Genomic DNA, 15,344 nt, shown 5'->3' with positions numbered 1-15,344 from the left:
CGGCAGGAACACATTTCTTCAATAAACAAATTACAAGGTAAAAATGACAAAGGGACAATCTACATATTTAAAAATATTTAAGCAACGTATAAACCAATTACAAAATATGAACCTTACTTGAATCCTGATTTGAACAAATTGTAAAAAAAAAAATTAAATAAACTTTATGACCTAATCAGGAAAACTTAAATCATGGATATTTCATGATATTTTTAAATGAATGTTAATCTTAAATGTTATAGTGGTATCACATTTATGTTTCTTGAAGATTCCTCATTTTTAGAAATACATCTTGAAATACTAAATTATTTTTTAGGGATTTACTTCAAAATAACTTGGGAGTGGGGAGGAGAAATGGCTAAAACAAGATTGACCATTAATAGATAACTGCAGAAGCTGGAGCTTTGTTGTATTATTCTCTGTAGTTTTGTATACATACTGAATTCTCCATATTAAAAAAAAAAAGTTAAAAACAAAAAGTTTGCAACAGCATTTGGCCCAGTCCATTCTGATCACCATACTCTCCTACCTACCATCATGACATCATTCATTTAAAGAACCAATTTTATCTGTTATTTAACTCAACATTCTTAAGAGGGATGGGAATCTCCATTTAGAGATGAAAACAGTCCAACCCCAACATGTTTATCATCCTAAACAAGTGGCAAAAACTACTAGCTAAAGTGTTTCTAAAAATTTCAAGTATGTGGCTAAAATAAGGTTACTATTCATTAGACAAGGAATCCAAGAGCAAATGACTTAACTATACTTGTGCAAATAATTAAACTTGCCAGCCCAGGGAATGGGTTCCCTGGAGCACTACAACTACATTTTGACATGATTTGTTTTCATAAGCATACTTTATCTTTCTTAATAAGAAACATAAACCCACCATTTAATAAAAAAATAATAAATTAGAGGGATTGATTTGCATTACCTCCGTAAAAGGGCTGAATTTTGGTTTTTCTATTCACAAATGAAAGATTTCTTATAGTCATGGGAAATACAAAACAAATGAGGGAAATCATTTAGCAAGAAATCCTGGTATGTTTTCTGATTCTTCAGTGTAAGAGAATATGTGTCAACCTATTTTCACAGAAGAGCTCAAATGCAAATGAGCAGATAAATCAATCCAAGGTCAAAGGAAACCCTGTTGTCTAGAATCCAGTCAAATGGTCAACAATGTCTCTTACTATTAAGTCAGAGTACCTTACAAAAATTAGAAGAAGAAATGGCTTGCATATTCTTGTAAAATTCCTGAAAGGTTTCAAAACTTTGAAAAGTTTGTTTTCTTATTTGAGGTTTATTTCTTCCTTGAGAAGTCAATAGAGCATAGAAAGTACCTGGTATTTGTTATTCTGGGTTTTTTTTAATATTTTTGCTTCTTCATAAACTTTGATTGTATTTGTGGTTGTCTCATTTACCCAAAGGGGATGAGAAATATTAGGTAATTTGAACATTTTTAATGACAATTAGAAAAATAACTATTATCTGTGGAAACCATTCTTTATTTAAAGCACTCTTATTTTTATAGGCTGTGAATGAATATGAAGCAACCACAACTCTGTAGAGTTTACTGCCCATCAGTTAACCAGGGGCTGGTACGTAAGGGTGCAGGGTTTAGGAACTCTGCCAAAGCTTTGCCTCAATTAAGATAATGTATGTTTTGTTCCACTTTCCCGGATGTTCAATAGTTTAAGATCTCTTGGAAGTCAACTCTCATTAAAACCAAAATGGGAATCATTAAAAGAAAATAAATATATTTCCAATTTCTCAAGAGAAATAGGGCACAGAAGAAAAACAACAACAAATAAGAATCGCTTTGTACTGAATGAACATTACGTTGCTGCAAAGGGTGAAGCCAAAGGAAGGGAATGCTCAATGGAAAAGTGAGGGCAATGGCTCTTCTCAGGGGTGGACAATCTGTGTCAGCCTGGCCCCAAATCATGCAAGTGAGGCCTGCCCACAAAGTGCCCAGAGGGAACAGTAATAGCAGAACGAGTTAAAGAAGTCCTGGGTGTATGAACATGAGAGCTTTCTCAATTTGGGTGCAGATGCGTGGCTCACCCACCCACCCAGCATTCCTTCCTCGTCTTTGCTGGCCACACTCCTCTTTCCCAAGAGGAACCCATTCCACCTGGCTCAGGCTTGGCCAGTCCAAGTGCCCCATGTCCTTGGCCACAGGGATGGGCCCATGAACAGGAGCAGTACCAGACTTCTCTTGGGGATCTGATGTGTGGAAGCCGTGAAAGGGTGTATCTCTTTGCCTCCGAGATCATGAACTGAAAGGTAGTGCAGTTTCTTATCTACTCGATCATAACCAATGAAAGCACATTTCAAAAAATGGCCAACCACCTCACCACAAAACAGTATTATCTTTCCGGGTGCTCTTTGCACTGCTGCCAAAGAAAATGGTTTGGGGCCAGTCTTTCCATTTCCTAAAATACAAATTCCTTTCACAAAGGCTCTTGAAAAAAAAAAAAGAGTGTCCCTCAGGAAAGGGATAAGGCCTATTTGCTACATCTGCCAATAAAACAATGCAAACTTCTTTGGAGGAGTTGAGACGGGCACATTAATAAGGAATACTACTTAGTATGTTTATTTCACAATGAAGGCAACGCAATCTGGGGGGAGGGGACATTTAAAAATAAAAACCTTATGTGCACACTGCTTTTAGGTATAACCATAGCTCCACAGGCAAAGTAAGTTTCCATTAAAATTACATTTTTAAAAAATTTTGAAGTTCAAGTGTGCTTCATTTATTTCTGAAAATAATCAGTTCCAAGAAGAGAAAGTGGAGACTGTGGTATACAGATACTTATGATTATCTATCTTTTTGCTTTGGCCATAAAAATCCAGCTTCTTTCTATGACTCCATCCCTTATTTTCCTTTTCTATATCAGAATTATTACCATCTTTTATCACCACAGCTGAACACATCAGGCACTGTAGTAGATACTGGAAATGTATTATTTCATTAAACCTCAGGACAACACAGAAAGGTATTACAGTATCATTTTACAAGTGAGGACACTGAGGCTCAGACAGGTCAAGCCACTTGTCTGAGGTTCCTTCCTAAGAGATCCTCTTGCATGTCTATACCCACACTTCCAAGTCTCCCTGAAAACATGGCCAATGTTTAATAGTGTTCACTGAAAATGACTCCTCAGTCCTTTAAAATACAGTCAGTCCCACAAGCAATACCATGCTACCCAGCTACCCAAAACCAGGCTCAAATAGGAAACAGTGCAAGGTAATTAGAACGTATACCCCAGCCACTAGCTCTGGGTTTTTATGACTGAACTGCCAAATCACTCCTCGCCAACTCTTCAGGAAATGTGCAGACACTTTCTCAGATTCCAGCTAAAACATCAACTCTGTGGCCCTGGAGAATACAGAGCTCACAGGGTGGTAATGGGATATAAAATTTGCAAACTTGAGGTCAGTGGCCTAAATTCTGGGGTGTGAAGCACAGCAGCCCATGAAAGGTTAAGGACTTTTTGTCCACTTGAAGGTTGCATATCAAGTCCTTCCTTGTAGAGCACTTGTCCACATCATCTCAGACATTAACCTCATCAGCAAAGGGATGGAAAGATATACCAATATAGCTCTGTCTAGAATCAATGGAAAGAAGATAATAACGTCAACAGGCTTGAGACAGGGTGTTCATTCTGAGAATTAAGCATTAGGTCCAATTCAAACACAGCTAATGCTCAATAAATAGTCATCAATTATATTATGCAGATGTTCTGCAAAATTATTGGGATAGATGATATAGAAGGAAAGGCAGGAATTTGGGCTTTTTCTTCACTGGCATACTTATTACATGGAATCTAGATATGTGAATTAGTCGTCTGGATAACTGAGTCAGCAAGTTATGCCAAGAGTCCACATTTACAGACCTAGAATTGCCATGGCCCATCCCAGGACATTTGATATTCTAATGGCTAATTAGAAGTGAGACTGTGGGGTAGAGTGGGGGGCAGCTATCCTTCAGGCTCCCAGAGAAGACTCCCACTGCTCCTTTTCCCACCCCCTCACTGCTGCCCCCACAAGTAACTACCTTCCTTTAAAAGCCCCATCCCATTCAACTCCATCTAATCCCGAGACTTCCACTGACTGCAAGGCAGCACTGAAGAGCTAAAACTCTGGTGTCCAGCCTGCCCCCAGGATTTTCCACTGAGAGACTGATCGCACTACCTAAGGCCAAATCGGTGAGAACAAGGAAGTGCCCATGCTCACAGGACACGATTTGTTTATTGGCAGCCCAGACGAGGACTTGGAGATACCAGTCACCCTCTCCAGGGTATGAACACAAAGAGGAGGCATAATCTTCTACGCAATGACACATGTCTACTTAAATCGGCTCTCGCCACTGTGTGACCCAGCTTCCACACGTTTCTATTCCATAGAGAAAAAAAAAAATAAGTAACTTGAGCACTTTTCAATGAACCCTCCCTGGGCCTTGGTTTCAGCATCTATAAATTTTTAATGTCTGCCCTACTATCACTCTAACTTGTGAGTTTTTATAAAGATAGATGACCTGACTATAGAGAAAGATCTAAGTCTTGTTTCGTATGTAGAAAAAGTTAAAAACAAGAAGAGTCTTTAAAAATTATTCATCAAAGGCACCTATTAAGGTCTGATTACACAATAATAAATTAGCATCAAGTGAGTCGGGGAAATGGCAGACAATAGACCATTATTCATGAGGAGAGCAGGATGCACCAAACTTTACGTAGTACCATACACATAGGTGCATAATAAATGATGGATTGGTCTGATTTTGCCATTAAATTCCTCTAATTTTTTTTACAGGAATCCTCTCTGGCATTCTAGTGTCTATCTTGCTTTTATGTCCTGACTGTCCTTCAAAAGCCCTCGGTCCCCTGAACAGTCTGGTTAAAGCCACAGATCACCTGGTACCAAGGCTGCCAGGAATGAGAGAGCTGTCATCAGTATCTGGTATCTGTCAGCACCCCCAGTACCTGCTCTGTCCAACCTAGGTCACTGACCAACTGGTCTCTTCACTCCAGAACTTTCTCCCAACTATCTTTGGCTGCCTCCCTCAATCTTTCTCCTTCTCTCCCCTAACAGAAACCTTAGCTATTTTTTTTTCTTTTTGAACACCCCAAGACCCCCAGGTGAAAATTTAACATTTTACTTAGAATTTAATTTTCTTAATGATTTACCCTTATTTGATATTCCTATCATCCCTATTTTATTTGAAGCTCAGCTTATGAAGTGTCAAGAAAGAAAAGATGCAATGAGATGATGATGATGAAGAGTAAAACAAAGATATCGATGACAAGAAGGAAGAGGGGGAAATGGAAGAAAAGGAGAAAAAACAGGAAAACAAAACAAAAACCTGTCTCTAGAATGCATTCCCTTTATTAATAGAGATATTAGAATGGTTTAGTTCAAAACCACGAACTTAAGAACTCAACAGCAGACATCATGTGTCCATAGGGCAGACAGAAATCCTGTCTCCCGGCACCAACATCATAAAATGGTTGTACTATATTTGGACTTGGATGTGTTTGGATACTTATATTTGAATGTAAGTATGACTGATGGTCTAGGAATTCACAACCCTTCAAAACTCTGAACCAGATAACTTGTCTAATGGAGCAGTTCTCCCACTCTGAGCCCACCTGATGTCTGGAATACATCTTCGTCTGGGAACAGTGGTGACGGGGAATTGTCCTCTCTCCCTTCCGCTCTGAGGGTGCTGAATAAACAAACCCAGTGATAACTTCAATAAAAAAAGCCACTTGAAAAAGTGGTAAAGTCACAAGGACTTAAAACTAGAATTTGATAGTATTGGATCTACAATAAAAACTTGACTATATTCCTAATCCAGTTTTATTCTAGTAACAATGTGGCTACTCCATTTATGACAAAAATAATAGATTTTAGCTCACAACAACACTAATTCTATTGGCAAATGTACATTTTTTATGTATTAATTATAACCTCTGATTCTAAAAAAAAAACTTTTGAGGTAAATTACAAAAACATATATAAAAATTAGGCTATTAATAGAAATTGAAAGTAAAATCCCATATAAAAGGAAGGCAAAACAAACCAAATACCTAAAATAGTAAGTTAAAGCAACCGTGCATTAAATTTGTTCCTGACTTTCTTAGACGCTAAAGGAAAAGGGGGGAATTAGGAGTTTCATTATTCTTATATTTAAACAAAACAAAATGGGCCAGTTTATTAGAACTACAATATTATTCCTGGGGTTTGTGAATTCTTTAAATGTGGAACTGTGGACAAGCTAAGAACAGTGAGCACCCTTAACACTCGCCTAACAGAACATGGAGACACATTGTTCATTTTTCATTATGAAGGCAGAGTAGCAAAATACCATGAAACATCTTCAGTGGGGAGCTAAGCCAATCAAGCTAGAATTAAAACTGAAAACACCTGATTATCCATCTCAAAAGTCCATTCTTTCACTTTGATAGCCAGTCACCAAAGATGTCCCCCCCAAACTCCTCCCCTTCCTGTAGACACATGTTGCTCCTTACAAGAAGCAGGGCTTTTTGCCCACTTTTTTGAACCTGGACACGACCTATGATCTGAATGCAATTCCAGGCTAAGTTTGAGGAAAACCAGGTAGCTTCCACTTGCATGCCCTTGGGGTTTTGAGCTGCCATGTAAAAAGTCTGGCTATGCTGCTGGAGTCTCCATGTCACAAGGCCCTGTGGAGAGGGGGACAACCTGAGACTACGTGAAGGAGAATTGAGGGACGCAGCCAACAATACAAACACATGAGTGCATTGAGCCCTTTCAGTTGGCTTGCAGCCATTCAAGTCAGCTCTGCAGTCAACATATGAGGTTAAAGCATGTGGCACTTGTTCAAGATCCAGCCCCAACAGACACTTACCCTGAGCAAGGCCTGGTGGCTGCACCTGCAGCTCAGTTTCCCCATTGAAAAAACACACTACGTGGCTCCATCCCCAGGGGCAGGCCCGGGCAGGAGATCACATAGGAGACAGCTATAAAACCTGGAAGTCCCCCAACAAAGTCAGACAAGTGACTCCTTGCTTCCTTTATTCCCCTCCTCTATCTGTCCACTTAGTTAAACCACACCAAAGTAAACAGGGCTGTAGGCGCCAGTTCACAATCACAGAACCAGAAACACGTGAAGAAGGCCTCTTGCTCATTCCAGCCTCAATGACACTGTAGGGAGCAGAGAAAAGGTTCCTCACTGTGCCCTGTTCAAATTCCTGGACTGCAGAATCATAAGAAATAATAAAATTGTTGTTCTTTTATGCCACTCAGTTTGGGGGTAATTTGTTACATAGCAATAAGACAACCAAAACACTCACACATGAGAATAATTTGTTTCCTTATAGTAGAGGGACTAGGAATGCTTTTGGTGTCTCATAACGTGCTATATGTTTTTATGTGTGATAAGTTTAAATAATATATAGAGGTGGGAGCATCCTCGGTGCCTCGCCCCCTTTGCTTCTCACAACCTAGTGGTCAAGCACTGCCCACGTTATTTCTGGAATACCACTTGGCCTCTTCTCCCCACCACCATCGCCATCACTCAGGCCACCGTCCACACCCACCCTGACTCTTCTATCAGCCTCCCAAATCGCCCTGCCTCTAGTCTCTCCACTCTCTAAACCATACACCTTTCACGCCCTTGCCATAGTGGCAAAGATCAGCTCGCGTTCCCATCTCAGAATCCCTTCATAACTCACGATCATCACCTTTCACAACAATCAGATAGTAATGCTACGTGTCCGTTGGTCCCTCTCTCACCCTGACGATGGCAATCCCTACAGACAGGCTCACAAGGGTGAATACTACACAGCTTCGGGGGCCCTGCCCTCACAGCTACACAATGAGCTGGGCCCACGAACACTGCGCAGTGCGAACCCTGCCCTGTGGCACTCAACATCCCTCAATCACAAACACGTCACATTCTTTTCACTTCATGCCTTTTTCACTCAAATTTTTCTTCACTTCTCTTATATATTTCCTCCAAGTTTTAATTTATATAATTTACCCTATCCAGTCAAGAGGTCCATCAGAATTGGTCCGACATTCAAAATTGTCTGTTGAACACCTACCATGTGCCCAGCTCCTAAGTATCCCTAGTAATAAATAAAACAAACAAGAACTTTGCCTTCGAGAAGTTCTAAGTCCTAATAAACAGTCACTAATTTGTCTCATAGTCCAGAGGTTGGCAAACTTTTTCTGTTGCCAGGCCATGCAGTGTTGGTCTCAACTCTTCCATTCTATCCCTGTAATGTGAAAGCACGCATAGGTAATAGGTAAGCAAATGGACATGGCTTTGTCTCAGCAAAACTTTCTTTCTAAAAACAGGAAACTTGGTCCTCAGTTTGCTAACCCCTGGTAGACTTTCTCTGTGAAGTCTTTTCTGATTAATACCATTTTCACAATGGTGTTTCCTTTGCCATGTGACTCCCTCTGTCTTCAATAAATGTTGAGTCTTTCCCCACAGCAATGGCAAGAGAAGACATTGGGGAAATAAGGTATCAGGAATGTGGAAAAAAGAATAAACTTACAAGGTATAAGATTTATTAGAACAGAAAATACAATAGATTGGGTAAGGTAGTCTGGCACAGACTCTGAAGCCCGATTTCCCAGTTCTATTCCATACTACTTTGTATCTCTGGAGTAACTACTAAAACTCTCCGTTCCTCTGCTTCTTCCTCTGTTAAATGGGCAAATAGGTATAATCTCTTCAAGGAGGTATGTGTTAAATGAATTAATACATGCAAAAGGCAATAGTGAGCGATATATCAGAGCTTGCTATTCTTTACCATTATTGCTGCAATTTAATGTAAAATCTATATATCACAGGCAACTAAGGTAAAAAACAAAGCTAAAAGTTAAAAAAAAAAACAAAAAACACGCCTCATATTGTGTGTTAAGGACTTAAGACTCATGCCAGCCTCACCTGGAAAAAGAAATATCTCTTGCAACTTTATTCTGAGGAAAATTTCTTACATGGCGCATGAGAGCAGGAGATCCTGAATGGCACAATGAGAGATGCCTGCGGCACAGAAGCCCAGGTGATGCCCGAGAGCGTCTGTGACGGCTACCTGTCACTCTCAACTACAGTCAAGGGCGATACTAAAATACAGGGTATGTGCCACCCAAAGACCCCGCCAGTTCTGATATTATTTCATTCCTTCTGTTTTACTATGTCATTGCAGAAAGGCTAAAGAAATTTTCTTGTTTGACAAAATATTATCCTATTAGTAACTATGCCGGGGATTAATGAACAAAGGAATATTAGGAGTTTTAAGTGGAATTTTACAATGTCTTAATCCCACATTTTTGTCCTGTGGAATGAAAAACCAAAACCATAACTGAAATTAATGGAGACATAAAATTTAATGTTGAGAATTTGTCTTTAAAACTTAACCTTTGTGTGCCTCAGCTCTTATAATTGTAAAAGGAAACTAATAGAAGGACCTACTTCGTAGAGATGTTGTGGGCATTAAATGAGGTATCCTATGTATTAATAAAACACTGAAAGCAATGCCTGGAACATAAATGTCATCTAAGTGTCACCTGTGACTGCAACAATTACATTATTATTTGTTTCTACTTAATCCTAGGCTGCATGCCCTCTAGGATCTTTTTGTTGACGTTTGATTCCTATAATGCACCTGATTCTGCTAGCAAATATTAAGCCCCTCTAGGCCATGGGTTGTATATCTCCAGCATTCCACACAGCTAAATTCAGGATGGCATTCAATTAAGGCTTCTCTGAATGAATGAACTCTTTGAAATCCCATAGGTTTCTTGCCTTTGATGATTTTATAATCTAATGGGAAAGTCAAGCTTGACACTCTTGAAACATTAAACTCCCATATGCCTGCCATATAGCTCAGGCCTGATATATTGTTGATTTCAGCTTTCTCAAAAAAAAAAATCATGGAAAAAAGTTCTAAGTTGCTTGAATGGGCCCTTTTATTGGGTTAGTTTCTAGAAACAGAGAAATTGTTAGTAGAGCTTATTTCTATTTCAAGAAAATATATTTAAAATCTTATTTTCACAGTTGAAATAAAGGCTAACATTCCCAAATTAGTTAGGGTGGTTGTTTGGTTGATTGTAGGAAAAAGCAAACAAACTACTGTATGAATAGCCTAATAATTTGTTCAGTGTTTTGCTTGCTTAGAGCCATTGGCATAATACTATAATCTTTTTAAGTATCTGCGACACAGGACGAGAAAGAAACATTTCACTATTCTTTAAAATTCCAAATAAGCTTGGAGAGATATCTGTACTTCCATTTCCATCACCCTGACTCATCTCACTGAAGGCTGATGCATGTTTTAATTAATTTGTAATACCAACAACGTATGCATTTTTGTAAATGACCTCTATGTCTTAAATGTTACAAAATGAGTCACATAAATAAATATTTTGTCTCCATCTTCTCATTTAAAATGTGGAATTGCTGAAGACTTCTACTTAAGAATATCTTTTTCAATGGTGTCTCAATATTTTAACTTAATCTTTTCAATAACTGGAAGGACAAACCATACCACTGCAGGAGTCTTTTACCCACATTTAATTATTAGCCTATCTGACTTCAGATGAAGTCTTAAAGTCCTCTTTGTAAAGTAAAATGGGCTTTATAAAGTCTACAGAACTTTTTCTGTGTTCCCTGTTAGCGTTCTTTATTTTAATAACAGACTTCTGTGTAATTAATCCCTAGGAGTTTGCCGTCACATAATCTACCCTGTGTATGAACTGCTCCATGTGTATTTTTCTGGGAACAAGACCTCTGGAAAAAATAAACAAATAAACAAAGACCAAAAGGAATCACGCACAAGGGGACAAATTGTGTGAAATACAACCAGTCTCATACACTTATAAAGCAGGCAACAAGGATAGAGCTTCTCAATCCATCTTATCAGAGATTTGGGGAAACAGGGTTTCACTCTAAATACTTTTCCCCTTTGACAGGAAACTGTAATATTTCCTTATTTGGGAGTTAAAGCAATAAGGCAATCATAAATTTAAAATGGTGCATAACTACTGCTATTCAAGTAGAGTTGTGTGTGTTTTTTTTAATTGGATTGTCTCCCACAGCCTGTGCCTAATCACACAAGTTAAGAATTTGGCTGAGAAAACTTCTGATGGACTGAAATTTGAACAATAGAGCTAAAATTTTATTATTTCTCATAAAGCCATTTCACACATGAAAAGCAACACCCAAGCAAAGGAAAACTACTATACATTTATTACTTAAAAACATTTTTGAAACTTGCATAACTCTCATTTCAAAATTGAGGAAAATGTAATTTTTGCAGAGTGAATGTGGACCACACTCATTCTATTAAAAAAAAACCCTGTGAAAACAGAAATTGGCGATTTACTCTAAGAAAACACAGCAAAAACTGGGAAGAAACTTGAGGATGCTTAAATTTCCACTGTGGAACAACTTCTGCTGCCCAGTGGGAAGGGAAAGAAAAAAAAAAAAAACCACCTGCAACAGGACGGGAAGGGAGGAAGACAAGCTAGGACTATATATCCAGACAAGGAAAAGCTAGGCAGGTCCCTAGTGTGTGCAGTGAGGCAGCTGACAGGAAAGGAATACATATACCAAGACGAACACCAAGGCAAATTCTTTGGTCACCTGTCACATCCCAGAAAGACAAGAAGGCAGTATTTGCAGGCAAGACTAGACCAGTGCACAGCAGACACTGATGAGCTTAAAGTACCTTTTAACTAGAGGAAATATTAGTGAGGTGCTGAAAGTTGCTGCCACCAACTGGGCATCAGGCAGACTTAGGGGTTACAAATCACTTTCACTTCATAAATGGTGCATTTCCATTAAAATGGTAAACAGGTTTTACTGTAGTCAAAGAGGTTAGTTTTAAAGCTGGTAATATTTTAACTAGCAAAAATAGAAATTTTAAGCAATAACTGGAAAAAATGTAACACACAACTGCTTTCCCTGATGATTTACACAGCAGGGCATGGTTCAAAGACTTATTCATGTGAGACTGTAATAGCAATAAGCAGAGGGAATATATTTTAAATAAATGCTACTCAAATTTAACATCAGAATTGGTAATTGCTTAAAAATGAATCTGAAAACTTTGACCCAGTAATTCTATTTTTATTAATTTATACCACATATCAATTTGTACATGTACACATATCATAGGTATGTAGAAGAATGTTGGTAATTGCAAAAAATTAATATAAACTAAAGATTATATTAGGCAACTATTCCAGCCACACTAAGGAATTCTATTATGTCAAGAGAATGGATGAAGCAGATCCATGTGATTTAATAAATGGATGCACTAAAGATACATAAAAGTGAGCAAGGTTCAAAATAGTATGTACAGTATATTTCATGTATTAAAAAGAATACATATATGTGTGTATATATTTATGTGTATATGTATGCATATATGCCCATAATTTCTTTTAAATGCACAAGAAAATAGTCTCTGAGTGGTAGGTAGAGAAATGCTTTTAACCATATATCTTTTTAAATTATCATTTTTACCTTTCTATAGAAAACCTTATAGATAGCATGAGAGTGATAAAAATAAAAGTCCTTACATTATAAAGTTTCATTATATTAATCTATAATATACTATAAAAGTTAATTTTAATTATTTCAAAAACATTAATATATGTAAAATCTTAAAAATAACATGAGAATTAAGAATAGTCATAATTGCTGTTTTATTTAATATCATGTTTTTAGGGAGGCTTTATAAACAGTTTGCAATAGGGCAACATCTGTTTTAGTGACCAAATGCTATGAGGAACAGAGAGGGTTATCTCTCCACAGTCATGAAAAATGTAAAACCCCAAAGAAGTAAGTGCTGGTGTGAGTAAAAGTGTGGACATCCTGTTAAGCAGCAAAGCTTAGTTTCTGCTTTCACATTGAGCCTGTGCCTCCCAAGGAACCGTACTGGTTGGTGATAGCCCACAGAGATGAGACAGATGTCTGGCCAGGCCCAATAGACGGTCCCTGCAGACGTTCATCCACAGACTTAAACCCCCACTTCCTCTCTCTCTCTCTAGAAACAACAGCAGCAAGCCTAGATATTAAGATAATACTCGATATAGCAGAAATATTTTTGAAAGAAAAAGGTTGGACTAAATCGGGTCCTTTTGAGAACATACGCAAATCAGAGCTGCAGTCCACCCATTGAACTTGCCATGGGCCTCACACAGAGAGCAATAAATGCCTGCTGCCTGATCGGGGTCAGGTTTACCTTGAGAAGAAAATTTTCTTGCCAACACTGTGTGGGCATCCTGGGTTTACTTTCCACAAAGACCGAAATGGAACAAAATTAATCCTAACGATTTTCTAGGGTCAGAAAATCATACATATTTTACCACACCCTAAGAGCTTGCTCTGACAGTCATCTCGTCCTCAGTCTAGGCCAGGGCTCGAAACCTGGTCTGTCAGCTTAGTGTACTTTTACTTCCCTACCTGGGCTATTCCAACACAAATTTCACAACGTATACAATTAAAACAGCTTATAACAAAGAAAGCATACGTGAAATGTTCAGTCACATGTCCCAGCACACACCCCTTGGTCACTCAAAGCCTTACAATCAAGTTACAGAACTATTTAAAAAGAGAGAGGGAGAGAGAACAACAATGAGAATCATAAGAACTTAATAGAAAACCTCTGAGTATTTCCTGTCTGGGTTCATTTCACGGGCTCCTCCAAGGAGATAAAATGGGTCGTTTACAGTCCATCCTGCTGCTTCTATGGAGGCTTGAGTTTAATCTCAGGAAGAGGTTTCTTTTCCGAGTTGAACAATTTTAAAAGAAATGTATTCCCACCCTTCTCTAAGTCAGGCAACTGACAATCCTTCTACAGCCAATCTGCCTAATTTGAATATTTCCTGCTGAAACATTTTCTGTAATAGGGGCATAAGAAGCTGCTGAAATGCTCAATTGCATGTACATAACACACACCCACCACTGGCTTAAAACACCCGTCTAACGGTGGGTCACAGCGAGGTTACCGTCCCAGTAAAACGAAGAGCTCCTTACAACCCCAAAACAAGTTCTCATCAACTCTTGCCCTGCTGAGCTTCCCGTGTAGACATCTGAAAAGCAGAATCACTCAGAAAACTCGGTCCCTAATTTTAATAAGCAGAACTTAGCGGACAGCCAACTATTAACTGTGTGTCTTCTTTGACAATCTGTCATTGGAATCCCTTCCTTTCCTTGCTGCCTTACAAATGGACCATCTGCAAAGATGCCCACATGAAAAGGACTTTCCCTAAACCCAACCGGAATTGGTGTGAAGGGAAAGGAATGGACTTTTCCTCCTCTCTCAGTCGCAGCAGCTCCTCCCCTTCTTCCTCAAAGAACCCTTCTGGCCTCCCAAAATCTGCCTCGACAATGGTCCAAGATTCCTTTTAACCATGACCTCGCCTCTGGGGCAGAAATCCTTAAAGAGTGATTTGTCCTCGAACGCGTCGAGGATTGGGTAACCCTTGCACTTCTAACGTGCCCCCAGGAGGTCTTGTCAGGGATCCTTCTACCATCGTGAGTCCACCGGTCAGTTTCTCTGGAGAAGAGGGAGGGGAGACCCACACCAAAGGCGCCGACCCGTTCCATTACCCTTTAAGCGCGTCGTGTCCTCCACCGCCTCTTCTCTTGGCCCGGCTGGCTCTGGTTTCCTTCACGTTTCCAACCTCCAAATTGGTATCCGCCCCATGGCTCGGGTAGGACGCTAAGAGTACGGTAAATCCTAGGGCGACCTCCAGCAGCCCCCCTCGCCGCATGTTGTCGAGCGGCCGCCGGTTCCCGCCGCCTCTCGCCGCGCCCCGGGCTGCTCCGCGGCCGCCGCTGCGCCCTTAAGCGCGCCGCGCCGCCGGGGTCCCGCTCTCCCGCTGCCCGTCCCCCGGGCCGGGCTCCTCCCGCCTTCTCCAGGCGCTGCTCCCACTTCAGGCGGCCCGTGCCAGCTGCAACAGACAAATCGCCCGGGCGGGGAGACATTCAGTGCACCGGGATGCTGAAGCTTCGTGGTCCCCATTCCCGAGCCCAGCCCGCGCGCGCCGCCTGCGCGTGGCGCATTTATTTTGGGTAAGTGAAGACCGTTTGGTCCACAGCTGGCTGAAAAGCCCAGGCCCCCGGCGGCGGTGGATCCAGCCAACTCCATGGGCCCCCGGACGCCGCCTGAAAAGCGCGCCGCAAAGCACCCATGTGCCGAGAGGTCCTAAGCCCCGGGGCGAGTTCACTGGGTTTATTTTTAATGGCACAAATTGCGCGCGACGTGCGCTCTGAACGCCCTGAGCTCCCTAGCTTGTCCCCGTCCCAAGCCGCTGGGCTGGAGCCCGCCGCG

General features: G+C 40.2%; 1 protein-coding gene across 1 annotated transcript in view; it reads right to left on the bottom strand.

Annotated features, from left to right (window-relative positions):
* FBN1 (fibrillin 1) overlaps positions 1-14,964 on the bottom strand; it is a 223,807-nt gene extending 208,843 nt beyond the window's left edge. Inside the window, exon 1 of the mRNA XM_054565457.1 lies at positions 14,621-14,964. Within this exon, the coding sequence (XP_054421432.1) occupies positions 14,621-14,784 (164 nt within the window). The 5' untranslated portion in view covers positions 14,785-14,964. The remainder of the gene's footprint in view (positions 1-14,620) is intronic.
* Positions 14,965-15,344: the final 380 nt, after the last annotated feature.

Source organism: Pteronotus mesoamericanus, unplaced genomic scaffold, assembly GCF_021234165.1.
Source record: "Pteronotus mesoamericanus isolate MK-2021 breed Mesoamerican mustached bat unplaced genomic scaffold, CSHL_Meso_final contig_164, whole genome shotgun sequence".
NCBI lineage: Eukaryota > Metazoa > Chordata > Mammalia > Chiroptera > Mormoopidae > Pteronotus > Pteronotus mesoamericanus.
Note: the sequence above shows the minus strand (reverse complement) of the source record. Positions and strands in the feature narration are given on the sequence as shown.